This window comes from Hyperolius riggenbachi, chromosome 8 (genome assembly GCF_040937935.1).
Source record: "Hyperolius riggenbachi isolate aHypRig1 chromosome 8, aHypRig1.pri, whole genome shotgun sequence".
Lineage (NCBI taxonomy): Eukaryota > Metazoa > Chordata > Amphibia > Anura > Hyperoliidae > Hyperolius > Hyperolius riggenbachi.
Window position 1 is genome coordinate 231707296 of NC_090653.1, and position 27965 is coordinate 231735260.

Here is a 27965-nt window from a genome sequence, read left to right on the forward strand (position 1 = left end):
GGTGGGAGGTTATGGTTTAGGTGCCACCAGTGGGGGGTTATAGCTAGGTGCTACAAGAAGGTGGGAAGGTTAAGGGTTAGACGACCCCGGGGGTGAGTGTTAGGAGCACAGGAAGACGCCTGCACCTAACTTTACACTCATTGCCGCAAAACCCAACTCCGTGGCGGGAGGGGGGGAGGTTAAGGTTTTTGGCACCACCGGGGGGGGGGGCTGTGGCAAGTGGGCTTAGGGTTAGGTGACACCAGGGGGGTTAAGGGTGAGGCATAGGAAGAGGGACAGTTCTTTGTAAGGCCTCCTTCACACTAGGGACGTTGCTGTACACTTTTCACAGCGCATTGCGCTGTGCGCTTTGCTAGGTACAGCTTTCTACATTCATTTAATGTACCACGTTCACAGCTATGCACTTTACTGTCCATTTGAGAGGCATTTCTGTGCATTGTGCTCTGAAGCACACAGCAATGCAAGTGAATGGGTGCGTTTTTTTTAGTGCATAGACGCAAATAGCAATGCGCTTTTGAGAGGCGTTTTTTACCCCTGATTAAAAAAACCAAAAAACATTTTCAGATGAAAACAAATCTTTATTGACAACTGCTACATCAAATAAGCAAAACATACATCAGACGGGGGGGGGGGGGGGGGGGGGGGGGGGACTGAGGAATCTGTGTCAGCAACACACTGGGGAAACTGTTTAACAGCATCACCAATAAGAGGATCCTCTCCTTCCTCACACAGCAAGACGTACCCAGCAAAAGCCAAGCCGGGTTCATGCCAAACCACCGCACAACCGACCACATCTACACACTGCACAGCCTCATCAAGACCCATGTCCACAGCTCACGTGGCAAAATACACGCTTGCTTTGTTGATTTTAAGAAGGCGTTTGACTCAGTGTGGCACCCAGGCCTTTTCCTAAAACTCCTAGAGAGTGGAATAGGAGGAAAAACCTATGATGTCATCAAGAGTTCATATACTGGGAACCAATGCAGTGTGAAAGTAGATGGGAAGAGAAGTGCGTTCTTCAAGCAGGGTCGAGGAGTCAGGCAGGGCTGCAGTCTGAGCCCAACACTCTTTAACATATACATTAATCAACTGGCTGTAGCCCTGGAATCCTCCCCAGCTCCAGGCCTCCTCCTGCATGACCGTGAGGTGAAGTTCCTGCTGTATGCAGATGACCTTGTGCTGCTCTCCCCAACAGAGAAAGGACTACAGGACAGCCTGTCAGTATTGGAGACTTTCTGTACCACATGGGCATGGCCAAAGAAGACAAAAGTGATGGTGTTCCAGAGGAAGAATGGAAATAAAACCCCCACCTCCTCATTTATATTAAATGGCTCCCCACTAGTGTCCACTAACAGCTACACCTACCTGGGGCTGGAGATCAACCAATCAGGAAGCTTTAAACCAGCAGTACAGGCCCTGAAAGACAGCCTGCAGAGCATTTTATGCCATCAGAAGACAGCTTTACCACCTAAAACCACCAGTGAGAGTGTGGGCAAAGATATTCAACAGCATCATCACCCCAATCCTGCTCTATAGCAGTGAGGTATGGGGCCCGGTCACCTACCCTGTCCAATCAAAATGGGACTCCAGCCCAACAGAAATCTTCCATCTAGAGTTCTGCAAGTATCTCCTCCAAGTCCATCAAAGCACTTCAAACTCAGCTTGCCGGGCAGAGCTAGGCAGGTTCCCACTATGGCTTACTATCCAGCAGAGGGCACTCTCATACTGGGCGCATATACAGAGCAGCAACCCCAGCACTTACCCCCATAAAGCCTCACTGAGCCAGGGGGGCGAGGCCATACCACGCGCTCTCAAGCAAAGCATCAGCAGCCAGCCTAGCCAAGGCCACCAACACAGGCTGACAAAAGCCCAAATAAAACGGACTATAGAAAGCTGCAAGGAACGATACATAGAGGAATGGAGAAGTGACATAAAGAATTCCAAGAAACTTACTGTCTATCAATAACTACAGAGAGAGTATACAATGGCTCCATATCTGGAGAGGCTACATCACCACAAAGACAGACAGGTCTTGAGTTTGTACCGTCTGAGTGCCCACAGCCTGGAGATAGAGACAGGGCGGCACAGACAGACATGGAAGCCCCGGGAGGAGAGACTGTGCAGACAATGCGACCAGGAGGTCTTGGAGGATGAGGCCCACTTCCTGCTACACTGCAGCAAATACGCACCTGTGAGGACCGCCCACTTCCAGAGACTCTCCGCCCACATCCAGGATTTTACCTCCACAGATGAAGAGAGGAAACTCTACATCCTACTGGGGGAGGAGGAAACAACCGTGCAAATAGCTGCCCGATATGTCACAGCCTGCCACCAACTGAGAGGAACATGATACCACATGGACTGTATTCCCCCCAATACCCCCCTATGGACTGTATATCCCAGTCCCCCATGCTGTCCGTTACATCCTCCACACACCTATGGACTATATACCCCAACCCCCTTTATCCTTCCCTTATTCCCACAATCCCCCTGTCACAGGAGCCCTAGTGGCTGACCGCACTTAGCCTTCTAAACGGTGCCAGCGCACAGATCGTGCGAACTCTGGTCGCAGTCAATGCGCAGGAACCGTTAAGAATTAGCCGCAGACAACTCAGAAGGGAGCCTGTGAGACACGGGTGATTACAACTTCACCCACTGGTTCAGAGTAAACTGCCACCACCGCGGTTATCATGGGACCGTGGAGCCCACTAACTGACTGACTAATCCTGCGAATAAAACGGTTAAACACACGTTATTCTGTCTAGCCAACAACAAACAAACAGTAGCGTATCTTCAGAGACCCGGGATCAGTTCTGTGTGTGCTGATAAGCAGGGTAGCGGACAGTGAATGACTTGGAGAAAGTCGTTTATTCATGCAATATAAATAATTAATATATACAGACAATTATTAAAATCACAATTATTAAGACAGTAATAGCCAGTATAAAAAATAAAAGAAGGGAGAAAAATACTTAGTTCCTGGAAAGATGTCCTTTTTGTGGGAAAAACAGAGTTCTGGGTTTCAATCAGAGTTCAGAGTTCAGACCAGGTGGATGCCAGCATATCCTCAAGCTGGCACCTGATGAGTTCAAGGTGTTTTCAGGGTGGAGGACACTGAGTTTGGGTCCTCTGCCATTCTTATGCCCCTGCTTCAGTAGGAGGGAGTGAGGGCGGGGAGCCATACACCCCCTTAGAAGATGAGATGAGCCCTCCCCTTGTCCTGGGGGCTAGAAATCATATCTACCCATATATGTGCTCTATCTCACAGAACCGTACAGGTCAGGGCGGATTTATTAACATTTTCAGGTCTGTCTCGATTTACCCAGCGCCCTGATACCAGACATGAGGGGTGGGACCCCTGTGGTATCATCAGGGCATTTTCAAACTGCCTAACTGGCAGTCCTTACCTCAGAATGTTCTGAAACTTCCTCAGAACCAGCACCGGGGCTCATGCTACACTTCCCCCACGTTTGGCGAAGCTGCCATCTCAGGAACCCCAGAAATATGACAGATCTGGGAAGTTATGGATATGCTATGAGACTCAGGTTATTCCCAGGCAAAGGCTCTTTGAAGTTTGGAGCAGCCAGCGAGGTGTCACCTCCCCTGCTGGGAGGGAGCCAGTGGGTCTGGCTTCCCCCCAACTAGATTGCTTCTGCCATGGTGCTTGTCACCTTATACCTGATGGATGGGCCATCAGCACAGCTTGAAGCCAGGGACTCTCCGGGGCAGATTAGGCTCAGGCTCATTAGCATATCAAAAGAGCCATCCAGCCTTTAGGATGGTGCTCTCTCTGCTAAGAAAAGAACTTCAGCTGCCCCTACACACTCAACCCAGATTGTATCGATTTGAAGCGCAATCGATGCAGGGAATCGAGTGCGATCGCTTTTTCTTCATGGGCGGTTCCAGGACGCGTCTGCGGCCCCGCAACCGTCCGTGACAGCACCCCCTGGGGAGAAGGCAGATAGACATGCATCAGCAAGATGTGTGGCGGCGCCGCTAACCTGGCTGACGGGCCTCGAGTTGCCGGTACGGCGGGAAAACCTATTGGAGCCTGTGGCTCGGTTCCCCTGGACCGGTCGCGGTCTGCTACCCTCAGGGTTGACCCGACATGGACCGTTCTGGACAGGGCGTTTGCGCCACTGCAGTCGGACGTGGTGTCTGCCGGGACTGCTGACAACGGGCAGTGCGTTGGTTAGGTCAACTGCCAGCCCACGCAGGGTTCCCCTGCTAAGTGGCTGTGGGCCTAAGGGAACCCCGCGGGAATCCCTGGACCTTCCCAGCTCCTGAGAGACGGCACATGCCCTGCAGTAGTTTGCTACATCCCTGTTCATCCGGGGCCAATAAAACTGGTTCCGAATACCGGCAAGTGTCTTGCGGACACCCGAGTGCCCTGTCAGAGGAGTACCATGTGCGGATTTCAGCACATGTCCCCTGAACGCACTCGGGACCACAAGCCATTTGGTATTCGCGTGGGATCTACCTGTAGGGGGCTGTACAGACTCACTGTACAGTCTCCCACCTTCCCAGTACACCTTGAAAGCGGCCCCGTCTGCGAGGGGCTCAGCGGCTTGCTGCCTGAGCACCTCCAGGCTTGGGTCACGTTGTAGTGCGGCTGAGAATACGGCGCTGTCAGTTTCAGCCAACTGGCTCATGTCACACGAGGCCAGCGGCTGAAAGGTCTCATCCCTGCGGTCAGAGGAGGGGGAGGAGGCCGGAACCCCCTCCACCTGTTCTGAGCTCGGGTTCTGAGCAGTGCAGCTGCGCGGTACTGCTAGCACAGGTACACTGTCAGAATGGCACAGACGGACATTACTCAAGTCATCATTGCATGCAGTAATGTCATTGACAGGTATAGACATTTTTTCATTACAGACAGGTTGTACAGTAAACTCAGGTACAGTTACAGCATCATCACAACAGACAGTCTGTACATCAAACTCAGGTGCCTTTGAAGCAGGCACTATTGAACCTGATACCCTTGAACTGGGCACATTCAACCCGCCTCCCCCTGGTGCTCCCCCAAGTGTATAAAGTACCTGGTGGTGGGTGGAGAGTCCGTCTCCTTCCGTGAGCGACAAGGCGGTCGTAGCAGGTTCATAGTAGGACACAAGCTTGCCAAAATCAGTCCCCAGCAACACAGGGACTGGGAGATCCTTCATAACCCCCAACAACCCTTTCGTGGATCCCTTATCCCCAATCCAGCTTCACTGTCGCGTGGGCTATGTGAAAAAGGGTGCCCTCTACTCCAGTAAGGGCAAGGGATCGGCTGGAGCTGATGCTCTCCTTTGGCACAAGGTGTGAGTGAACTAACGTGATGTCAGCTCCGGTGTCTCGAAATCCGGTGACAACTTTGCCGTTCACTCTAACAAGTTGCTGCTGGTCGGTTCGGTCGTGGATTTCCTTTCCGCGGGCAAACAGGACAAAATCTGATGATCCGGGCTGTGGTTCGCTGGCGGGTTGCCTCTGCTGTGGGTGAGGTGCAGGTGATGCAGATGATCCAGGTGCTGGTGGTGTCTGTCTCCGCTCCGGACAGTCGAATTTCATGTGTCCGGGCTGGCGGCAGTAGTGACAGGTGACCTCTCCAGGCGCTGCAGGCCTGGGTGCAGCAGCTGCGCTGGGTGGCCTCTGTGGCGGACGGCTCACAGGGGCAGGAGGGTCTGCCGAGGTATTGGGCTGACCTCCTCTCCAGCTGGATGGGACAGTTCTGCGGGTATCAGCCACCCGGGTAGTTGCAAAAGTCTCAGCAAGGTCTGCAGCGACAGTGGCTGAAGCCGGCCTGCGTTCTAACACAAACTGTCGTACATCAGCAGGGCAAATGTTCAGAAATTGTTCGAGGACTATCAAGTCCTCCAGGACGCCATAAGACCCTTTGGTGAGGCCTAGAGTCCACTGGCGTAGTGTGGTGAGCAAGCTGCTGGCCACATCTCGGTACGAATCAGAAGGCTTTTTCTGCCAGGCCTGAACTTTTTCCGATAGGCTTCTGGCGTCAGCTGGTACTTAGTAATGATAGCGTCTTTTATAGCAGCATAATCATTATCCTTCTCCGCAGGCAATTCTGCGAAGGCATCAAGCGCTTTGTAGCGCAGCAAAGGTGTCAGATGTCTGGCCCACTGGTCTTGGGACAGACGATACTGACGGCATGCTTTTTCAAAAGACCGCAAAAACAAGTCAATGTCTGTGTCTTTTTCAATATTAGCAAATTTAAATTTTGCACTTACGGGTGGTGCAGCTCCTTCAGCAGGGAGGCTGGGCGGTGAACTCCGGCTGGCCTGTTGAACCTTTGCCATGTTGAGCTCATGCTGTCGTCTCTCCCGCGCCTCTGCAGATTGGCGCTCCCGTTCTCGCTCAGCGGCATCCCTCTCTGCGTGGCGTTCAGCAGCAGCAGCAGCAGCAGCAGCTTGCCGCTCCCGTTCCTCCCGCATTTGGCGCTCTTCACGCATGTACTGCAGGTACTTGTCCAGGTCAGTGTCCATCAGCTTTTGTAATGCCTGCTGCATTAGCGGATCAGTACAAACGGACAGTCCAGTACTGGCCGGTTCCAGGCGAGTACTTTCAGAAACTCTGGGATTGGGGTCCACACTGGCATTCTCCTGCGTAACTGTTGATGCAGGGCCCTCAGGATGCACAACCTCTGTACGGTCAGGAGTCTCAGTCTCTGGTTCCCCTTGCCTTGAGTCAGATGGGTCAGCGTCTACCTCAGCAGACACATCCAGCTCCTGCAGTTGCTGGGTATCCCATTGAAACAATTCCGTTACCAGGTCCCCTTGTTTCTTGCGGCCGACATCAATGCCTCTCTCTTGGCAAAGATTTTGCAGGTCCGCCAGGCACATTTTCTTGTAGTTCCCGGACTTTTCCACGCCAAATAAAATAAAACTTTTGGGGAGGGGTACTGGCTACACAGTCTCTCTGTATATATAAAAAATATATTGCCTTCCAGCTACACCAACGAATTAGTTCGTTTCTCGATAGAGCTAGCGCTATCGCAGATACTTTCAGCACAACACAGGTCCCAACCGCTGCCTAACACTGTCACAGGAGCCCTAGTGACTGACCGCACTTAGCCTTCTAAACGGTGCCAGCGCACGGATCGTGCGAACTCTGGTCGCAGTCAATGCGCAGGAACAGTTAAGAATTGGCCGCGGACAACTCAGAAGGGAGCCTGTGAGACACGGGTGATTACAACTTCACCTACTGGTTCAGAGTAAACTGCCACCACCGCGGTTATCATGGGACCGTGGAGCCCACTAACTGACTGACTAATCCTGCGAATAAAACGGTTAAACACACGTTATTCTGTCTAGCCAACAACAAACAAACAGTAGCGTATCTTCAGAGAGCCGGGATCAGTTCTGTGTGTGCTGATAAGCAGGGTAGCGGAAAGTGAATGACTTGGAGAAAGTCGTTTATTCACGCAATATAAATAATTAATATATACAGACAATTATTAAAATCACAATTATTAAGACAGTAATAGCCAGTATAAAAAATAAAAGAAGGGAGAAAAATACTTAGTTCCTGGAAAGTTGTCCTTTTTGTGGGAAAACAGAGTTCTGGGTTTCAATTTGAGTTCAGAGTTCAGACCAGGTGGATGCCAGCATATCCTCAAGCTGGCATCTCATGAGTTCAAGATGTTTCAGTGTGGAGGACCCTGAGTTTGGGTCCTCTGCCATTCTTATGCCCCTGCTTCAGTAGGAGGGAGTGAGGGCGGGGAGCCATACACCCCCTTAGAAGATGAGATGAGCCCTCCCCTTATCCTGGGGGCTAGAAATCATATCTACCCATATATGGGCTCTATCTCACCGAACCGTACAGGTCAGGGCAGATTTATTAACATTTTCAGGTCTGTCTCGATTTACCCAGCGCCCTGATACCAGACATGAGGGGTGGGACCCCTGTGGTATCATCAGGCACTTTCAAACTGCCTAACTGGCAGTCCTTACCTCAGAATGTTCTGAAACTTCCTCAGAACCAGCACCGGGGCTCATGCTACACTTCCCCCACGTTTGGCGAAGCTGCCATCTCAGGAACCCCAGAAATATGACAGATCTGGGAAGTTATGGATTTGCTATGAGACTCAGGTTATTCCCAGGCAAAGGCTCTTTGAAGTTTGGAGCAGCCAGCGAGGTGTCGCCTCCCCTGCTGGGAATGAGCCAGTGGGTCTGGCTTTTAGCCCAACTAGATTGCTTCTGCCATGGTGCTTGTCACCTTATACCTGATGGATGGGCCATCAGCACAGCTTGAAGCCAGGGACTCTCTGGGGCAGATTAGGCTCAGGCTCATTAGCATATCAAAAGAGCCATCCAGCCTTTAGGATGGTGCTCTCTTTGCTAAGAAAAGGACTTCAGCTGTCCCTACACACTCAACCCAGATTGTACCGATTTGAAGCGCAATCGATGCAGGGAATCGAGTGCGATTGCTTTTTCTTCACGGGCGGTTCCAGGACGCGCCTGCGGCCCCGCAACCGTCCGTGACACTGCTGCATTACCGGGTCAGCACCCATGGACAGTCCAGTACTGGCCGGTTCCAGGCGAGTACTTTCAGAAACTCTGGGATTGGGGTCCATACTGACAGTCTCTGGCGTAACTGTTGCAACAGGGCCCGCAGGATGCTCAACCTCTGTACGCCTAGGATCTTCAGCCTCTGGTTCCCCTCGATTGTCAGATGGGCTGGTATCCACCTCAGCGGACACTCCCGGCTCCTGCAGTTGCTGGGTATCCCATCTGGACAAGTCTGCTATCAGGTCCTGTTGTTTCCTGCGGCCGACGTCAATGCCTCTCGCTTGGCAAAGATTTTGCAGGTCCGACAGGCACATGTTCTGGTAATTCCCGGACATTTCCATGCCAAATAAAATAAAACTTTTGGGGAGGGGTACTGGCTACACAGTCTCTCTGTATATATAAAAAATATATTGCCTTCCAGCTACACCAACGAATTAGTTCGTGTCTTGATAGCGCTAGCGCTATCTTAGATACTTTCAGCACAACACAGGTCCCAACCTCTGCCTAACACTGTCACAGGAGCCCTAGTGGCTGACCGCACTTAGCCTTCTAAACGGTGCCAGCGCACAGATCGTGCGAACTCTGGTCGCAGTCAATGCGCAGGAACCGTTAAGAATTAGCCGCAGACAACTCAGAAGGGAGCCTGTGAGACACGGGTGATTACAACTTCACCCACTGGTTCAGAGTAAACTGCCACCACCGCGGTTATCATGGGACCGTGGAGCCCACTAACTGACTGACTAATCCTGCGAATAAAACGGTTAAACACACGTTATTCTGTCTAGCCAACAACAAACAAACAGTAGCGTATCTTCAGAGACCCGGGATCAGTTCTGTGTGTGCTGATAAGCAGGGTAGCGGACAGTGAATGACTTGGAGAAAGTCGTTTATTCACGCAATATAAATAATTAATATATACAGACAATTATTAAAATCACAATTATTAAGACAGTAATAGCCAGTATAAAAAATAAAAGAAGGGAGAAAAATACTTAGTTCCTGGAAAGATGTCCTTTTTGTGGGAAAAACAGAGTTCTGGGTTTCAATCAGAGTTCAGAGTTCAGACCAGGTGGATGCCAGCATATCCTCAAGCTGGCACCTGATGAGTTCAAGGTGTTTTCAGGGTGGAGGACACTGAGTTTGGGTCCTCTGCCATTCTTATTCCCCTGCTTCAGTAGGAGGGAGTGAGGGCGGGGAGCCATACACCCCCTTAGAAGATGAGATGAGCCCTCCCCTTGTCCTGGGGGCTAGAAATCATATCTACCCATATATGGGCTCTATCTCACAGAACCGTACAGGTCAGGGCGGATTTATTAACATTTTCAGGTCTGTCTCGATTTACCCAGCGCCCTGATACCAGACATGAGGGGTGGGACCCCTGTGGTATCATCAGGGCATTTTCAAACTGCCTAACTGGCAGTCCTTACCTCAGAATGTTCTGAAACTTCCTCAGAACCAGCACCGGGGCTCATGCTACACTTCCCCCACGTTTGGCGAAGCTGCCATCTCAGGAACCCCAGAAATATGACAGATCTGGGAAGTTATGGATATGCTATGAGACTCAGGTTATTCCCAGGCAAAGGCTCTTTGAAGTTTGGAGCAGCCAGCGAGGTGTCACCTCCCCTGCTGGGAGGGAGCCAGTGGGTCTGACTTCCCCCCAACTAGATTGCTTCTGCCATGGTGCTTGTCACCTTATACCTGATGGATGGGCCATCAGCACAGCTTGAAGCCAGGGACTCTCCGGGGCAGATTAGGCTCAGGCTCATTAGCATATCAAAAGAGCCATCCAGCCTTTAGGATGGTGCTCTCTCTGCTAAGAAAAGGACTTCAGCTGCCCCTACACACTCAACCCAGATTGTATCGATTTGAAGCGCAATTGATGCAGGGAATCGAGTGCGATCGCTTTTTCTTCATGGGCGGTTCCAGGACGCGTCTGCGGCCCCGCAACCGTCCGTGACCCCCCCCCCCCCCCCCATGTTAATGTTTTGTTTTGCTTTGGCAATGCTAAATGTATTTGGTCCTGCCAATAAAGCTTTTTTGGATTTGGATTTGGATTTGGATTTGGACTCTCTCTCACAATTCCCAGCCTCCAATAACACTGTAACTGAGAATGTCTTAAAAGATATGCTTCTCTCACTTATATCCACCCGTCAAAAAGACATTTCCAGAGCTACCCTCGAACTGCAGAGAACAGTGGATGATTTAGGAGAAAGAACAGACCACTTAGAAACCAAAACTGTAGAATTTGCCACTGCTCATAATCAACTAGTGGAAGCACACACAGATCTAGCTGAGGATGTCTCATGGATTAAAAGTAAGCTTATTGATCAGGAAGATCGATCCAGACGAAACAACATTAAATTCAAGGGCATACCAGAGTCAGTCCCCACAACTGAACTACAAGACTTTGTAACAACAATGTTTAAGATCTTGCTACCCGGAGCTATTGACTCTGACCTACTGATCAATAGGATACACAGAATTCCTAAGCCAAGAGGCCTCCCAGAAACAGTCCCTAGAGATGTGCTTGCGAGACTTCACTTCTTCCATGTAATGGACAGACTCATGTCTATATTGAGGAAACCCCCTGATCTACCCGAGCAATTTAGGGAAATTAGATTCTTTGCAGATATTTCTGCAGCCACTGCAGCTCACAGGAAAACATTCCAAGAATTTACAAAACGACTCAGAGAAGAAAAAATACCATACAGATGGGGTTTCCCTACAAAGATCATCATAACTAATGACGGCCAATCATTCATCGTAAACAATCCTATTGACGGAGAGGCCCTCCTAAATAAATGGAAAAAGCATTCTCCCTCGCATTAGATCCCCTCTCCTATGTCATCTGCTAGCAGCTCTCCACAACGCTGCCAGGAAGAATGGAAAACCATTCCATTGAGCAACAAAGCCAAAGAAACAGACAGTCTCTCTTTCTTCCTCTCCCACAAATAACACTTAATTGCTTGATCACCCTGCTAACGCCCAAAATTGGGGCACAGGTTTTATCAACAGCATACCTGAGCCACACGAGAGTCTAATGCGCTTATTCGTTCCATCCGAACACTTTCTTGACTTTTTAACACACTTGAAAGATTCCACCCCTCCAAGACAAGATCTTTATTAAATTCAAGAAGTTTTAAATCAGGATGATACCATTTATTGGCTAACTACAAATGAATAAGAATAAACAAGCTTTCGGCCTTGCAGCCTTCGTCAGGTTTACATCCTGTTAGTTTGCAAGCTGGTGGTACAGACAGCTTATATACATGCAACATCAAAAGGGAGAACAGATATTTTTTTCAAGCATAAATACATCATTAAGATGCCTTAATACAAACAGACCATCTAAATGGGGTGAGATAAGGATCCTTGTTTACTTTATTGCTCACAGACCTGGTATTAGGATTGACCCAGAGGTATCGTAAATTCTTAGTTCACAAGTTCAGCTAGGGTGGCTGAGACAGTTCATATATCATCAATCTCATACCAATATAGAAAGTTGTTGTCCTTATTCAAACCCTTCTGCACAGCTTTGAAACAATTTATAAATTTTGTTTCTGCTATTAATCGGTCATTTGACGTTTTGAAGCCGCCCTTCAGGGCAGTGACACGAAGATCATCCATGCTGTGTCCGTTGGACCGAAAGTGTGTAGCAACTGGGAGTCCAGATTTGGTATCATTAATAGTGTGATTGTGTCCATTTATACGTTTGCGCAGAGTTTGTCCAGTTTCTCCCACGTACATAACATTGGGGCATTTAGCACACATGATCAGATATACCAGATTGGTGGACCCACAAGAAAATTTACCTTGTACTCTGTACTCCTGTTGTGAACCTGGTATCGTTACCCTGTCAGTGGAGTAAATGTGTCTGCAGGTCCCACATATTTTTTGTCGGCAGGGTGATGTTCCGTTTTCCTGGAACTAAAGAAAGACCTGAAGAAACTTGCACAACTGGACAGCGACATCTTTTTCTTGACTACATGCAAAAAGGAAAAACTTATACCTCAAGGACTAAGGATACAGAATCCCACCCTGCATACATACAATAGCAGGTTTGCAGAAGAAATCTGCAGGAGGAGCTCGGAGAGAATACGGAATAACCTTTTAAGAGTCTGCTATAACCGTAAGAGGATTACAAAGGATGAGATACAGAGCCTGAAACTGTCTCTGAATGATGACCACACTGGATATACATGGGATCAACTACAGACCTTCTATGGGAAACTACAGAGATTCCTAATTAACAACAAAAAGAAAAAAGTTCAGAGACTTAGAATTAAGAGTGGACGCCTGGATGCACAAGCAGCAGAAAAAGAGCAACCCACAGGTGTAATGAATCTTTCCTCTTATCAGGCTACTGAAGCTGAAATGTCAGTACTCTCCAAAGGCCTGTCATTCTGCCCTGCGAGACCCATAGACAGGATTGCACTCTGTGGAGATTTTTCAGAAAGCTGCGACTCAAGGAACACTACCATGATAAGGAAGCCTGTGATACAATGGATAATGGACCAAAACGCACCAGATCTAAAAAGAAACAAAAGAAAAAAAGATGGACCCCCAAAGAAGGAAAAAACCTGGCCCTGGATAAATACATTAACAAATTCAGACGCAGAATCTCTGACAGGATCCTGAGTAAAAGAAAGACACTGGCCCAGAACGTAACACCACAGGAGCGACAGGCCATCAGATCCCTTAAGGAGAATAAGGACATTATTATTAAACCAGCGGATAAAGGTGGTGCCATAGTCATAATGAACACCAGTGACTACATCTAGTGTTGGGCGAACAGTGTTCGCCACTGTTCGGGTTCTGCAGAACATCACCCTGTTCGGGTGATGTTCGAGTTCGGCCGAACACCTGATGGTGTTCGGCCTTTTAAGCTCGGGTTCGCCCCGAACTACTAAATGGCCGCCGAACAGGGCCGAACAGGGCCCCTGTTCGGCCGAACAGGGCCCTGTTCGGCCGAATACTGCCCCCCTATGGGGTCGCAGGCATAAGGGGGGAGCATGCCCCGATCGCGGGGGGAGGTCGGAAATTCCCCCCACCCCCTCCGCTAGCGCCCCCCCCTCTGCCCGCTTCCCCATACAAAAGTTAAAAGCAAAGTACCTGTAATAGTGGATGGCCTGGCAGTGGCACTGTGGAGTGAGAAGGAGGAGTCCGGAGAGTGACGCGTTGAGGGAGGCCGGGCAGCGGGCGGTTCAGCGGTAGTACCCTTGTGGTACTTCCGCCCTTTCTCTGACCTCACGCCCGCTGCCCGGCCTCCCTCAACGCGTCACTCTCCGGACTCCTCCTCCTCACTCCACAGTGCCACTGCCAGGCCATCCACTATTACAGGTACTTTGCTTAAACTTTTGTATGGGGAAGCGGGCAGAGGGGGGAGCGCTAGCGGAGGGGGTGGGGGGAATTTCCGACCCCCCCCCCGCGATCGGGGCATGCTCCCCCCTTATGCCTGCGACCCCATAGGGCCCCCAAAAGCGGGATGTTTGGGAAGTTCGGGGTTCGGCCCGAACATGCCGAACATCTCGGCCATGTTCGGCGAACTTTCCCGAACCCGAACATCCAGGTGTTCGCCCATCACTAACTACATCCAGGAGGCACAAAGACAATTATCCAATACCGCTCACTATGCCAAATTACAGGGGGACCCCACAAAAGGCTACAGGATGGCACTTAATAGGATGGTTAACAGATTGCCTGCAAACATCAGACTACATGTAAGGACCCTTATCCCTGAAGAGCCTAGAACAGCCTGCTTTTACATGCTTCCCAAGATCCACAAAGAGGGAAACCCAGGCAGGCCCATAATCTCAGGGAGCGGAACTCTTACAGAGAACATCTCAGGGTGGCTGGAAAACATCTTGAAACCTCTTGTCTGTAAAAGACCCAGCTACTTACAGGATACCACCCACCTCCTGAACAAACTGTCAGCCATCGGCCCAGTACCTGAGGGAACCATACTGGCCATGATGGACGTGGAGTCCCTGTACACGAACATTCCCCATGATGATGGTATTGCGGCCTGCCGTAAATATCTTCAGGGTCAGGGCATACCTGTAAAGCCTATTACTGGACTGATCAAATTCATTCTCACTCAGAATTATTTCACTTTTGGACAGGACCTCTATTTACAGCAGATGGGCGTGGCAATGGGTTCGCGATTTGCTCCACAGTATGCAAATCTATTCATGGCCAAAATTGAAGAGGAATACCTCAATGCATGTGGCATAAAACCCTTGGCCTACTTCCGCTTCATTGATGATATTTTAATCATCTGGTCTGCAAGTGAGGATGATCTTCTCCAGTTCCACAGGAACTTCAATGCCTTCCATCCTACAATCAAATTGAAACTTACCTACTCTCACACAGAGATTAACTTTCTGGACACCACCATATACATCAGGGGTAACAACATACAAACCTCTGTGTATCGCAAACCTACAGACCGTCCCACATACCTAAGATATGACAGTTTTCATCCCAAGCACATTAAGAACTCTATAATTTACAGCCAAGCTATAAGGTACAACCGGATTTGTTCTGACAGGATGGACAGAGACAAGCACCTGGATCACCTTAAGAACACTTTCATTAAACAAGGTTACAGTCCTCCCATGGCTGAGGCCCAAATCAGGAAAGCCAGCAACATCCCCAGGACTGAACTCCTGAAATATAAGCAAAACCAGAAAGAGGAACGTGTCCCTTTGGTTGTCACCTACAACCCACACCTGGAAATGTTAAGGAGGATTGCTAAGGAACTTCATCCCATTTTACACAAGGATCACAGACTGAGAACGATATTCCCTAAACCTCCACTCTTGTCATATCGGCAACCACACAATCTAAAACATGATTGTCAGGAGCTCTTTGAATAGGCCTCAACAAAACGGAACATCACCCTGCCGACAAAAAATATGTGGGACCTGCAGACACATTTACTCCACTGACAGGGTAACGATACCAGGTTCACAACAGGAGTACAGAGTACAAGGTAAATTTTCTTGTGGGTCCACCAATCTGGTATATCTGATCATGTGTGCTAAATGCCCCAATGTTATGTACGTGGGAGAAACTGGACAAACTCTGCGCAAACGTATGAATGGACACAGGCACACTATTAGTGATACTAAATCTGGACTCCCAGTTGCTACACACTTTCGGTCCAACGGACACAGCATGGATGATCTTCGTGTCACTGCCCTGAAGGGCGGCTTCAAAACGTCAAATGACCGATTAATAGCAGAAACAAAATTTATAAATTGTTTCAAAGCTGTGCAGAAGGGTTTGAATAAGGACAACAACTTTCTATATTGGTATGAGATTGATGATATATGAACTGTCTCAGCCACCCTAGCTGAACTTGTGAACTAAGAATTTACGATACCTCTGGGTCAATCCTAATACCAGGTCTGTGAGCAATAAAGTAAACAAGGATCCTTATCTTACCCCATTTAGATGGTCTGTTTGTATTAAGGCATCTTAATGATGTATTTATGCTTGAAAAAAATATCTGTTTTCCCTTTTGATGTTGCATGTATATAAGCTGTCTGTACCACCAGCTTGCAAACTAACAGGATGTAAACCTGACGAAGGCTGCAAGGCCGAAAGCTTGTTTATTCTTATTCATTTGTAGTTAGCCAATAAATGGTATCATCCTGATTTAAAACTTCTTGCTTTTACTGATGGCTAACACAGTACAATACCCTACTGCTATTATTAAATTCAGAATTTTTGTGTGATCATACTAATAGATCTCAACTGATGGCCTCCTTTAAATGGCGGTTTCCAGTTCCATACATATTGATTCAGTTATGTTTACTGTTTATTATTCTGTTTTTTGTGCCAGTTCTTACATACCGGAATTGCTTTGGTATACCAGGTTCTGTAAAACTTAAAAATGTCACTCTTATCATATTAATTATTGTAATACTAATTACTACCTATACTAATTATCCTTCTTCTACTGAATAATCACTATGTAAATATGCTCAATAAACGCCAAAGGCCTTAATTCTCCTTACAAGAGGTCGAGACTTTGCCAAGATGCCATCAAAGAAAAATCTGACATAATCTGTACACAGGAGTTGCATTTTAGTAAAGAAAAATAACCTAAATTCTCCAAAATTTCCTCACATCTTCAAAGCCTGTGCAGACACAAAGAAAAAAGGGGTAATCATAGCGATCAGCTCTAACATTACATTTAATCCCATTAAAGAAATTCAGGACCCACAGGGGAGATTTCTCATTTTGGTAGCAGAATTTGATAATAGACCTATCACACCAATCAACATTTACACACCTAACCAAAACCAGGCTCCCTTTATCAAACAAACCATAGCACTAGCAAAAAGGTACAAAAAGGAAATCCATTAATAATTGGGGACTTAGGCAGCACTGTACTGGGGACAGCGTGTGACACGGCTGTCCCCCTGAGACACTCAGGAGCGATCCGCTGGCATAGGCTAAGCCTATGATAGCTGATCGCTGTCATTGGCTGATTGTGGGGGGAGGGAAGGGGAAAAAAAGTAAAAAAAAATAGTAGAATTTATTTAAAAAATAAACAAAAAAATATTTTCACAAAAATAAATAATCATTGTGGGAGCGATCAAACCCCACCAACAGAAAGCTCTGTTGATGGGCACATTTGGGGAAGAGGCGCCCTGGTATGTATAAAACTTTTAAAAACAGTTAAAATAGAAAGAATTGAGGTGGCTTACCTCAACATTGAGAACTTTGTAAATACAAAGGATATTTATTGAGCACATTGGTGGGCAGAAAAAGGGGGGGGGGGGGGGAGAGAATCACTTGTGTGCTGAGTTGTACGGCCCTGCAGCGAGGACTTAAAGCTGCAGTGGCCTATTTTGTAAAAAATGGCCTGATCATGGGGGGGGGGGGGGGGGGGGGTAAAGCCTGTGGTCTTGACGTGTTTCATTGGTGGAATAAAGTGCTTTACAATGTCCGTCGTATGTATATGTACATCAGGTAGTGTGAGGGTTGCGCCCGCTTCACATTGACAGACGAAACGCTGCATTTAACGTACCGCAGTCCGCAATCAACTGCAAAGACCTTTAGTGATTACGTCAGGTGAGCATTTCTTTGTTTTCACTAGTTGACGACTCCAGGACATAAATGTTAGTCCTCTCAGCGGCAATCTTTGAGTAGTGGTGTGTAGTGACCGCCGTGCTTGTTTGCACAATCGTGGAAGTGCAGGTGATTGCAGTTTTCCAGCCTCTATGGTCAGGCTGAGGTAGTTCAGTGACAGTTATGTGGCCAAAAAACACTGATTCTGCACTGAGGCAGTAGTGGATACTAGATGCCAGTAGTGGTGTAAAGGATTATTGGGTTATGGTTGGTGCACTACTAGGACCAGCAGACCTGTCTCCAACAGCACTGAGGTCTTATACAGGGGCCAGTAGTGGATACTAGATGCCAGTAGTTGTGTGAAGTATTATTGGGTCATGATCGGTGCAGTACTAGGACCAGCAGATCTGTCTCCAATAGCACCGAGGTCTTATAGAGGGGCCAGTAGTGTATGCTAGATGCCAGAAGTGGTGTGAAGTATTATTGGGTTATGGTCGGTGCAGTACTATGGCCAGCAGACCTGTCTCCAACAGCTAACTTGTGCACTGGCCACAGAAGAGCAATACAAAAGCAAGAAAAACAATGTATCAGCCCTAAGAAGGACTTAGCTGTTCAGGACAATGTGGTAACAGCAAGAATCTGCACTGAGGACACAGAACACAGGCCTACCTAACTCTCTCCTTGTCACAACACACTGTCCCTAATTTGCCTAGCACAGAAGCCAAACACAGACTGCAAAGTGGCTTCTGTGCTGGCTTTCTGATAGGTGGAGGGTCCAGGTGGGAGGATAGCTGCTTAGCTGCCATGTGCTTGCTGACTGTGAGGTAAGGGGTCAATGTTTAGCTCAATAATAATGTATAGGGGGTGGGTCGAACACACCCTGTATTCGCCTGAGGGGGCGAATGTGAGCATCCCTTGTTTGCCGCAAAAAAATTGCCGGGCGAACAGTTTGGCCCATCTCTACTTGCATTGTAAATAAAAAAATAAAGCCCAAAGTTCTGACAAATTTACTTTGTCTGTATGTTTGGGGAAAGCCAATTACCATATTTTTCACACTATAAGACGCTCCTGACCATAAGACGCACCTAGATTTAGAGGACAAACGCAAGGGGAAAAAATATTTACTAAACCTGGTGCATCCATGGTGAAGGGGCATCTTGTGGATTTTGCTCCCTTTGTACCTCATGCCCCCTTGTACCTCTTGTGTCTCCCTGTGTCCTTTTCTGTCCCCTTATGTCCTCCTGTGTCTGCTTTGTGTCCTCCTCTATGCACTTTTGTGTCCCCCTGTGTCCTCCTCTGCATGGGCACAGTACAGGGAGTCTCCGACATTGCGGCGTGTTGGAGGTTCATATTGGAAGATGTTCCAAAGTCAGGAACTCCCTGCATTTGGACTGTAAGATGCAACAACTTTTTCCCCCACATTTGGGGGAGAAAAAGTGAGTCTTATAGACCAAAAAATACAGTAACTTATCTGTATGTTTATTGGGATGTGGGAGGAGACCAGAGTGCCCGGTGAAAACACAGGTAACATAGAAACTCTGTGCAGATAGAGTCCTGGCTGGCAATCGAACCAGGGACCCAGAGTACTATCCTCTATTGCACTGCACTACATTTTCAGGTGTAGCTGTAATTACAATTTTGTTTTTGCTCCAGTGTAAACCATACATGTTTTCTTTGCCAGTTTTGTAATTTTTGTTACATTAGTTCATTGTCTGAGATTTTGAATGTTTTCTCTGGAGTTTTTCCTTAACCCCTCACTGCAGATATCTTGCTGAATGTCTTCTTGGCTATCGCTGTGGACAATCTGGCTGATGCTGACAATATTAACAGTAAAGACAAAAAGTGAGTTCATGTTACCATGATAAATACAACACTTTCAGAATCTGTTGATGACACATTGAAAGGTGTCTCCCCAGACGTAAGGTGGCCATACACACCTGTTGATTGACCATCGGATAGAGCTTCCTGGTGAATCTGTTCAGAGAGGGATCTATTTCCTGTCCACACACTGCAGGCAGATCTTCAATAGATTGCAACCTCATCTGATGTCTAGCGTCTTTTTGAATTACACCACAGATGACTGTACCATGTGATATCACTTCATGTGCCGGTATCACAGGGTACAGGCGCTCATGGTGAGAATTCAAAAAGATGCAGGAAAATGGAGGAGGCAAGGATTCGCTCTAATGTGACAAGTGGGCTTCAGTTCTTACCAGGGGCCTGAGGGGAGACACATGCACTTGGGGGACACCAGCTAAGGGTCATTGGGAAATCAAAGGCTGTTTCCGCTGCGGACCTGATTGAGCCCTTGAAACTGAGTTTTTCCAGCATGCCTGATCAATCTTTTTAAGTAATTTTGGGTAGAAATTGATCTAAACAATCGATTGGGTTGCCTTGTTGTATAATTGATATCGAGTAGTTACCTTAACTATGTTGGCTTCTCCTTCCTTTGACTCATACTGAGACTTTCTTTGAAATCCCTATTCTAGGAGAGTCTGGTCTTGCCCCACCCACCTGTATTGTGGGCAGATTCTCCGCTGTGTCTTGTCAGAACTAGAGAGGCACCAACAAGACACTCTTAGTAGGGCCTGTGACGTATGCAAAGTCACCCTCCAAATCCGGTTCCCTTTGACACAGTTTACCATTCAGCCTAAGACCCTGAGGGTTCTTTCACACTGTGTCGTTGCGCTACTTTAACACAGGTTAAGGCAAGCTTAATGAGAGTCTATGGGTAAATTCATATTATCTGCGGTGCACTGGAAGTGCTCGATCTGACGCGGCTCCAAAACGACATTACTGCACGTGTCTGCATCGCCATGCGTTGACCATAAGTCATTAAAGTCTATGGCGATGCAGGGATTTTAAAAATGTTGTCGGCGGCAATGCAGCGATGTTACGACGTGCATGCGTGGACGCATATTTTTACAATACGCTTCCGTGCACTTCCACATACCCAAAGCAGGAAGTGACCACAAGGTCAAGTTTGCGTCACTTCCTGCTTGGCTGAATACCAGAAAGGGAATACCGTGTATTAACACAGTATTGCCTAAAGGCCTATTTTTGGAGTGCAGTGTGTCAGCAATGTGCAATGTTCAATCTGCAATGTGAAACTAGCCTGAGGGAATCCTGAAGGTATGCAGCACTACAAGTAAAGTAACCTTTTGGATTGGCTGGTGAGTCCACACACAGTACAATTTTTATTGTAAGTACAATCGATACACTTTGTGATCTCATATAGAGGCCAGGTCGCTGCCACCAATCCGCAATAAATGTGCGGATACACAAAATCTAACTCTAGCTAAATCCTGAAGGAAAAAGGGTTACCGTATTTCGCGCCGTATAAGACGCTCCGGAATATAAGACGCACCCAAGTTTAGAGGGCAAAAACCTGGGAAAAAATATATATATTAAATCTGGTGCGTCTATATTCCAGGAGCGTCTTTGTACATGTTGTGTCCTCCCGTGTACCTTATCTCTCCACCTGTGTGCCCCATCTGTCCTTCTGTGTGCCATCTCCCACATGTGTCCTCCTGTGTCCTCTCCCCCATGTGTCCTGTGTGCCCCTTCTCCCCATGTGTCCTGTCTTCCACATGTGTCCTCCTGTGTCCTGGCTCCATGTGTCCTCCTGTGTCCTGGCTGGCTCCATGTGTCCTCCTGTGTCCTGGCTGGCTCCATGTGTCCTCCTGTGTCCTGTCTCCATGTGTCCTCCTGTGTCCTGTCTCCATGTGTCCTGGCTGGCTCCATGTGTCTTAACTGGCTCCATGTGTCCTGGCTGGCTCCATGTGTCCTGGCTGGCTCCATGTGTCCTGGCTGGCTCCATGTGTCCTGGCTGGCTCCATGTGTCCTGGCTGGCTCCATGTGTCCTGGCTGGCTCCATGTGTCCTGACTGGCTCCATGTGTCCTGGCTGGCTCCATGTGTCCTCCTGTGTCCTGTCTCCATGTGTCCTCCTGTGTCCTGTCTCCATGTGTCCTGGCTGGCTCCATGTGTCTTAACTGGCTCCATGTGTCCTGGCTGGCTCCATGTGTCCTGGCTGGCTCCATGTGTCCTGGCTGGCTCCATGTGTCCTGGCTGGCTCCATGTGTCCTGGCTGGCTCCATGTGTCCTGGCTGGCTCCATGTGTCCTGACTGGCTCCATGTGTCCTGGCTGGCTCCATGTGTCCTGGCTGGCTCCATGTGTCCTGGCTGGCTCCATGTGTCCTGGCTGGCTCCATGTGTCCTGGCTGGCTCCATGTGTCCTGACTGGCTCCATGTGTCCTCCTGTGTCCTGGCTCCCCCACGTGTCATTCTTTGACTGCCTCCCCGCATGCCTCAGCTTTTCCCCTCTATTTTCCTCCCTCCATGTGCGCATCTCAACCCGCCCCCCGCGTCTCAGATATGCCCGCTGTAAATCCTTCCCCCCTGTGTGGGCAATCACTGTGCCTGGCTCCCCCGCGTGCCTTAGCGTTTCCCCTCTATTTACCTCCTGCCCCCCTCCATGTGCGCATCTTCCCGTTCCCCCCCCCCCCCCCGTGTCTCCGATGTGCCCGATGTAAATATTTCCCCCCTCCGGGTCTGTAGCTACAGCGGCTTACCTAATACATGCCGCCGCGAAGTCTGCAGACAGCCGGCTACTCCATATGTTTCCTCTACTGCGCGGCTACTGATGACGCAATCAGTACAGGCCGCGCAGTAGAGGAAACATATGGAGTAGCCGGCTGTCTGCAGACTTCGCGGCGGCATGTATTAGGTAAGCCGCTGTAGCTGCAGACCCGGAGGGGGGAAATATTTACATCGGGCACATCGGAGACACGGGGGGGGGGGGGAGATGCGCACATGGAGGGGGGCAGGAGGTAAATAGAGGGGAAACGCTAAGGCACGCGGGGGAGCCAGGCACAGTGATTCCCCACACAGGCAGGGAATCCCCAATGGCGGCGGGGCGGCGGTTTATAGCGGCGGGCGTTCGCAAGTTGGGGATTCCCTGCCTTTGCCGTATAAGACGCAGGGACTTTTTCTCCCCATTTTTTGGGGAGAAAAAGTGCGTCTTATACGGCGGAAAATACGGTAATTCAACAACCTTTCTAGAGATAGCCAAAGCCAATATTAATAAAAACAGTTATGGTAATGTTTCCCTTAGGAGACTCGGAAACTCTTTGCGGAGCTTTTCAGAACAAGCACTTAGACAAAATGATTTTTAATTGTTTCTTTTATAATAAAATAAGGCATAAACTTATTACAGAAATTGAAAGATCGATATACAGTAGTTAGAATGATAAAAGATTAGACGTGAAAATAATAACTAGTTATAATCTGAGCAATGTGTTAAGTTACCGTGTCCTTTAAAATGATAAGTCCAAACAGAAGATATAATAGTCTAATTATGGAAAGTTCTGTGGATAATAGTCCATGGTTAAACAGCCATATCCTTGATGGTACATGGATAGGCTGGGACTCTCTGTCAGCCTATATCCAGCCATTTAACTCTTTCTCCACTGCAGGGTGGAGATGGTAAGGGGGGATGGGCAGTGTCTGCCACATGATCCAGCTCTGCCCCTTTGTCATGACAGACAGAAAAGAATATGAAATATCTGAAATGGTCATATCTCTGTGTCTGGTGTCCTAAGCTTCGCCCAGAGACTAAACACATATTCATTTTCATATTTCATTTCAGAGGAAACGGGATCTCGGGGCCAGAAGATGCTAGATACACGTTTTTTGGTTCGACTACACCCACATAAAATCTAATCTGATCATTTTGACATGCCTGCCATCTAATTTAGTAAAATTACTATTCTTTTATTTCAAGGTTAATTAAAAGTATTTCCCTCTGTCAGAGTACCTGCAGCAATTGTATCTATGGTCCGAGAAGGAATTTATGACCGGTGGTCTGGTTCCTAGCCTGTGCATTCCCTTATCAGTGACCCTTGAAGTAGATCTGAAGGCTATAAGGTGGTTCTGGTTTAGGTTTTATTGACTGTCCTCTAGGGAACAATAAACAACCTTTTCCCCCAGAGCAGAGAGTGACTGGTTTTGGGACTGAAAGACTAGTTTCTTAAAACATTCTAGGACTTAAAGGGGCACTCCAAATCATGCTTTGTGTGCTCAATTTTCATGCGCATATTCATATAATTGTGTGGATGGCGCCAGCGACTCAGTGACAGTGCCCACCCACAGATCACTGGTTGTGTAAAGCTTACCATACACAGGTCAATTATGGCTAAATATGCCTGCCTGATCGATCTGTTATTAGTTCTCTTACCATACTGATTAGATTGTGAGCTCCTCCGAGGGACAGTTAGTGACGAGACAATATACTCTGTACAGCGCTGCAGAAGATGTTAGCCTATATAAATACTAAATAATAGAAATTTACCGGAATTGAGCATCACTCAAACTGCAAGATTTGCCTCAGTACTGCTCGATGCAGTGTAGCACTATGCAGCCATTTAACCCCCACCCGCTTGCATGGAAATTGTTTATTATATCCATTATTCGGATATGTTAGGGCAATAGATGACTGGTGCATTTGGTCGGAATGATCGAATTGACTGGAAACAATGGATACATGTATGGTCACTGTATTAGCACTCTGCCGAGAATCCATCGTCTGCAAGGAGGCCCTGATGCCTAGGCGAGAGATCTGTCCGGCTGGATTATCTGGTCTAAGCATAGGCTGGGGCAGTTATTCCCCTCCTTACCCCTCCCACTTTGCTGTGGGCTGCACCATTGTATCTCCATGAAGGCCCCCCCAGCAATAGAACGTGCCTGCACAGCACTTAGTCCTGAAATGCAGCCTGAGGGATCAAGTCCTGATTCCAAACAGCAACAGTCCTCCTTCTTGTGTATGTGGCTTATGAGTTTTTAGCTTTGTAGCTTTTTTTGTTTGTCCAGGACAACCTGACTTTATTTTTCAAAAAGGTCTCACTGCTGGCACAGCCACTAAACTGTTACATAGTTACATAGTTATTTTGGTTGAAAAAAGACATACGTCCATCGAGTTCAACCAGTATAAAGTACAACACCAGCCTGCTCCCTCACATATCCCTGTTGATCCAGAGGAAGGCGAAAAAAACCTTACAAGGCATGGTCCAATTAGCCCCTAAAGGGAAAAATTCCTTCCCGACTCCAGATGGCAATCAGATAAAATCCCTGGATCAACATCATTAGGCATTACCTAGTAATTGTAGCCATGGATGTCTTTCAACGCAAGGAAAGCATCTAAGCCCCCTTTAAATGCAGGTATAGAGTGTGCCATAACGACTTCCTGTGGCAATGCATTCCACATCTTAATCACTCTTACTGTAAAGAACCCTTTCCTAAATAAATGGTTAAAACGTTTTTCCTCCATGCGCAGATCATGTCCTCTAGTCCTTTGAGAAGGCCTAGGGACAAAAAGCTCATCCGCCAAGGTATTATATTGCCCTCTGATGTATTTATACATGTTAATTAGATCCCCTCTAAGGCGTCTTTTCTCTAGACTAAATAAACCCAGTTTATCTAACCTTTCTCGATAAGTGAGACCTTCCATCCCACGCATCAATTTTGTTGCTCATGTCTGCACCTGCTCTAAAACTGCAATATCTTTTTTGTAATGTGGTGCCCAGAACTGAATTCCATATTCCAGATGTGGCCTTACTAGAGAGTTAAACAGGGGCAATATTATGCTAGCATCTCGAGTTTTTATTTCCCTTTTAATGCATTCCAAAATTTTATTAGCTTTAGCTGCAGCTGCTTGGCATTGAGTACGATTATTTAACTTGTTGTCAATGAGTACTCCTAAGTCCTTCTCCAAGTTTGATGTCCCCAACTGTATCCCATTTATTTTGTATGGTGCTAGACCATTAGTACGTCCAAAATGCATGACCTTACATTTGTCAACATTGAATTTCATCTGCCATGTATGTGCCCATATAGCCATCCTATCCAGATCCTGTTGCAATATGACACTATCTTCCTGAGAGTTGATGATTCTGCACAGTTTTGTATCATCTGCAAAAATAGCAACATTGCTCACTACTGCATCTACTAGGTCATTAATAAATAAATTGAAGAGCACTGGACCCAGAACAGACCCCTGTGGGACCCCACTGCTAACAGTCTCCCATTTTGAGTACGATCCATTGACCACAACTCTTTGTTTTCTGTCCATTAGCCAGTTCCCTATCCATGAACACAGACTCTTCCCCAGTCCTTGCATCCTCAACTTTTGCACCAGACTTTTGTGGGGAACAGTGTCGAAGGCCTTTGCAAAGTCCAAGTATATCACATCTACAGCATTCCCAATATCCATATTAGCATTCACTACCTCATAAAAGCTGAGCATGTTAGTCAAACAGGACCTGTCTTTAGTAAACCCATGTTGATGCTGAGAAATAAGATTATTTTCTACTATGAAGTCATGTATAGTATCTCTTAGTAACCCCTCAAATAGTTTGCATACAACTGATGTTAAACTTACAGGTCTATAATTTCCTGGATCAGATTTTTTGCCCTTCTTAAATAATGGGAAAACGTGGGCTGTACGCCAATCCACTGGGACTCTGCCAGTTGCAAGAGAGTCACAAAAGATAAGATAAAGGGGTTTATCTATAACTGAACTTAATTCCCTTAGGACCCGAGGATGCATGCCATCCGGGCCAGGTGCCTTGTCTATTTTTAATTTATTTAGTCTTGCCTTCACTTCTTCCTGCGTTAAGTATTTAATATTACAGTTAGAAGATTGAGACTCTTCTGCCTCTGTAGTTTGCAACAGTGCTGTTTCTTTTGTGAAGACAGAAGCAAAGAAAGCATTTAATAACTCTGCCTTACCTTGGTCATCCACCATTGAGTTCCCATCCTCATCCTTTAGGAGTCCTATACAGTCAACCTTTCTTTTTTTAGAGTTAATGTACTTGTAAAACTTTTTTGGGTTAGATTTGATATCCTTAGCGATTTGTTTTTCAGCTTCAATCTTTGCCTGCCTAATTTCTTTTTTACAATTTTTATTGCACTCCTTATAATTGCTTAGTGCAGCCTCGGTCCCCTCCTGTTTTAAGACCTTATAGGCATTCTTTTTCCTCTTCATTTTATCTTTAACCTTTCTATTCATCCATAGAGGCCTTTTTTTATTCCTAGACATTTTGTTTCCATATGGGATATACATACTACAGTATTGATTGAGTATAAGTTTAAAAGCTTGCCATTTCCCTTCAGTGTCTTCCCCTTGTAGTACATTATCCCAGTTCACCAAACTTAGTGCCTGCCTAATTTGAGTGAACTTTGCTTTTCTAAAATTCATAGTTTTAGTGGTCCCGCTGCCCCGTGGCCTATCAGTCACCAGTTTAAACGTTATCATGTTGTGATCACTATTTCCCAAATGTTCTTGAACCTGCACATTTGATACATTATCTGGTCTATTAGAAATGATCAGATCCAGTAACGCATGCCCCCTAGTTGGTTCAGTTACCATTTGAGTCAAGTAATTGTCCTGTAGTGCTGCCAGAAATCTGCTGCTTTTACCAGAATGGGTAGCCTCAATACTCCAGTCAATGTCTGGAAAGTTGAAGTCGCCCATAATTATGACCTCATTTTTACCTGCAGCTTTTTCAATCTGCTGTAGTAATCGCAGTTCTGCAGCTTCATTAATAAGAGGTGGCCTGTAGCATACCCCAATAAGCAATTGGCAACTTTTATTTCCACCATGAATATATACCCAAACGGACTCCACATCTTCGCAATCTTCCTCCATCTCATCGTTGAGGACAGCTGTAAGAGAATTCTTAACAAAGAGACAAACCCCTTTACCTTTTTTCCCTGTTCTATCCCTCCTAAACACATTGTATCCTTTTAAATTAGCTATCCAGTCATGGCTTTCATCCATCCATGTCTCGGTTATTCCCACAATGTCATAGCCTTTGTCATTCAGAATGAACTCTAGTTCGTCTATTTTATTTGCAAGGCTCCGAGCATTGGTTACCATGCACTTTATATTTTTACCACCACATTTACCAATTTTGTTTACATGAAATTGGCTACTTGAATTTTTACCAACCTCCTTAATCTTTACACTGTTCCCACCCCCCTCTCCACCCTCCATAATGATAGGTTCCCACTGTCTTTTTACCTCATCTTGTCTACGTATTGAGACTTTATCCTCCCGCCTCCCCCCAGATCCTAGTTTAAAATCTCCTCCAACCGTTTAGCCATCTTCTCCCCCAATGCAGCTGCACCCTCCCCATTAAGGTGCAGCCCATCCCTGCTGTAGAACCTGTAGCCGACTGCAAAGTCTGCCCAGTTCTCCAGGAACCCAAACCCTTCCTTCCTACACCAATTTCTCTGCCACTTATTTAACTCCCTAAGCTCCCTCTGTCTCTCAGATGTAGCACGTGGCACTGGCAGTATTTCAGAAAACACCACCTTGGAGGTCC

At 47.2% G+C, this 27965-nt stretch overlaps 1 protein-coding gene across 7 annotated transcripts in view; it reads left to right on the forward strand.

Moving 5' to 3' along the window:
- The window catches only part of CACNA1F (calcium voltage-gated channel subunit alpha1 F), a 349606-nt gene that overhangs the window by 180405 nt on the left and 141236 nt on the right, over window positions 1–27965 (forward strand). For all 7 annotated transcript variants that reach the window (XM_068248313.1, XM_068248312.1, XM_068248314.1 and 4 more), the window contains one exon: window positions 19346–19424. In XM_068248313.1, the coding sequence (XP_068104414.1) occupies window positions 19346–19424 (79 nt within the window). The remainder of the gene's footprint in view (window positions 1–19345; window positions 19425–27965) is intronic.